This window comes from Nothoprocta perdicaria, unplaced genomic scaffold (genome assembly GCF_003342845.1).
Source record: "Nothoprocta perdicaria isolate Ctin4 unplaced genomic scaffold, notPer1 scaffold_120, whole genome shotgun sequence".
Classification (NCBI taxonomy): domain Eukaryota; kingdom Metazoa; phylum Chordata; class Aves; order Tinamiformes; family Tinamidae; genus Nothoprocta; species Nothoprocta perdicaria.
In genome coordinates this window covers 218,602-221,236 of record NW_020454317.1, presented here as the reverse complement: position 1 = coordinate 221,236, position 2,635 = coordinate 218,602, and the positions used below count along the sequence as shown (strand labels likewise).

Sequence of the window (2,635 nt, the reverse complement as noted above, 5' to 3'; positions counted from 1 at the left end):
GAGGGCGCGCGGGTCGCGGCGCGCGGGCGCGGTGCTGCTCTTCCCCGGGCAGGGCAGCCAGTTCGTGGGGATGGGCCGCGCGCTGCTGCGCTACCCGCGCGCGCGCAGCCTCTTCCGCGCGGCCGAGGCGGTGCTGGGCTACGACCTGCTGGCGCTCTGCCTGCGGGGGCCGCGCGCCGAGCTGCAGCGCACCCGCCACTGCCAGCCCGCCGTCTTCGTCGCCTCCCTGGCCGCCGTGGAGAGCCTCAGCCACCGGCAGCCTGACGTGAGCAACGCGCCGCGGGACGGGACGGAGCGGGCCGGGCYGGGCCCGCGCCCACCGCGCCTCGTGTCGCCCGCAGGTGCTCGAGAGCTGCGTGGCCGCCGCCGGCTTCAGCGTGGGCGAGTTTGCGGCGCTCGTGTTCGCCGGCGCCATGGACTTCGCCCAAGGTGCCTGCAGGCCTGCCCTCCATCCCCTGCTGCATTTGCACGTGCCCTCTTACCTTTGTTTATAAGCTACATGTGTGCAGCTTCCTTACTTTTGCCCTCTTTCCCCTCCTCTGTTCATCAGCCCGCATGTGGCGAGAGGCAGCCCCGCTATCCTCCCAGGAGGACGTTGACTGTGGTCGGGTGCTTGCCCAACGTTTCCACTCCCATGTTTTCCCCCCTCTCCCCGCAGCACTGCACGCGGTGAAGGTGCGTGCCGAGGCCATGCAGGAGGCGGCCGACGCTGTGCCCAGCGGGATGCTCTCCGTCATCGGACGTGCCGCATCCAACTACAAGGTGGCCTGTGCGGAGGCCCGGCAGCACTGCGAAGCGCTGGGCGTCTTGGACCCCGTGTGCCAGGTCTCCACTTACCTCTTCCCAGACGGCAGGGTCATYGCCGGGCACCTGCAGGTACTGCCTTGGGGCTAGCGACCCTTTGCACTCAGCTTTTGGGKCTTTATTCAGTAGGGTGCAGAAGTATTTGCTTGGTTTGTGATGTTTTTCAGTCTGTGTCTAGTAGTTGGGCAGCAAAAAGGAGTTTTTTCAGCACCAGGGAAGCTGTTTGCACAGAATGAATGAGCAAAGGCTTTTCATGTAAGTAAGRGCTTTTCTCTGCTCTCTCTCGTAGGCTTTGGAGTATTTGCAGGCGAATGCCCGAAAGTACCATTTTATACGCRCACAAATGCTCCCTGTGAGCGGCGCTTTCCATACGAGACTGATGGAGCCAGCTGTAGAGCCCCTGGCTGAGGTCCTGAGGGACATGGACATCCAGAAACCCCTCATCTGCGTCTACTCCAACGTCAACAGCAAAAAGTACATGCACGCGGAGCACATTAGGAAGTTGCTGGTCAAGCAGGTGGTTTCCCCGGTCATGTGGGAACAGACCATGCACTCCGTGTACGAAAGGAGGCAAGGAACTGAGTTCCCTTACACGTACGAAGTGGGGCCTGGGAAGCAGCTGGGGGCCATCCTCAAAAAATGCAATTTGAAGGCCTGGAGACAATACMAACATGTGGACGTTTTGGAAGAGGAGGGAGAAGCGGAGGATTAAAGAACTTTTTTGAGAAGAATCCACGCGGCCTGTTGCTTTCTCCTGCTCGGTTTAAAATAGCGCAGAGTTGCCGAGCAGGAAGAGCTGCGCAGCGGTGGCTTCTCGCGGCGAGGCRAGCGCCGCTGCCGCGGCTGCAGGCCATGTTTGCCTTCCCCACGTGGCCACTCACGTGGGCACCTCTGGGGCGGAACCCCAGAACAACTTGGGTTTTCCCTCTGTGTCACGACTGCAAAATATCAATAAATCAGCCAGTTAATGCTCTGGTTGGCCTCAGTCCTGCAAGCAACTTCCCTTTTCTTTTGTTTTCTGGTATGGATTCAAGTTGAAGTCAGTAGGTTTTGCTGTCTGCTGTGTGGGTATCAGTGTAGAGCTGCACTCTTTGATTACGTTTCCGGATTGTGGCAGGGATTCCTTTAGCTAAGCCATTACTTTAAGGACTTTCAGATTATGTTCCTAATTCCTAAGATGATTGACCAGTGGGAGACTGTCACACGTGTAAAATACTTTTGTTTTGTCCTGTCCTCATGGTGAGCAGCTGGGTAAGGCAGAAAATAATACTAGAAATACGGTTTTCTTAAACTATTAATAAAGATTYTTCTTGGTATTTTTAATGCTGTGAGGCATATGATTACAAAATATAGTTCACAAAGAGGAGTGATTCTTCCTTCCAGTTATCAATGTCATTCTGGTTGTGAAAAGATACCAAAGGGAGAAGAGCTTCACTAAATAATTTACTAAAATTCTCTACTCTTTAAGAGATGTAGGACTGCACTGGAAATCTAAGACTTTTTAAGTGGATGCCTTTGTATGGGATGAACTCTGTAGTAACCATGTGTCAGGTAAGGAGAATTTGGATGTTAACATTTCAGTTCTCTATATTCACAACTGTGAAGCAAGGAGAAAAACTTAGAGGGTAGTATTTGTTAGGGGATCATTGACAAACAAGTGAATGTAAAACAAGTCCAGAAGCTTCAACCTAAACTTTTAATCCTTACAGGTCTTAATCTATTATCAAATGCAGATTAAACTCCAGTTGTAGTATTGATCATCTGATAATTTCACACTCCTGAAAGGGGAAGCAAACCGTACTGGTGTGGACTATGCCTAGTCGTTGGAATG

General features: G+C 53.6%; 1 protein-coding gene across 1 annotated transcript in view; it reads left to right on the top strand.

Annotated features, from left to right (window-relative positions):
• MCAT (malonyl-CoA-acyl carrier protein transacylase) overlaps positions 1-2,373 on the top strand; it is a 3,383-nt gene extending 1,010 nt beyond the window's left edge. The window contains exons 2-5 of the mRNA XM_026054267.1: positions 4-265; positions 342-429; positions 659-876; positions 1,094-2,373. Coding sequence (XP_025910052.1) covers positions 4-265; positions 342-429; positions 659-876; positions 1,094-1,516 — 991 coding nt within the window. The 3' untranslated portion in view covers positions 1,517-2,373. The remainder of the gene's footprint in view (positions 1-3; positions 266-341; positions 430-658; positions 877-1,093) is intronic.
• The last annotated feature ends 262 nt before the right edge of the window (positions 2,374-2,635 follow it).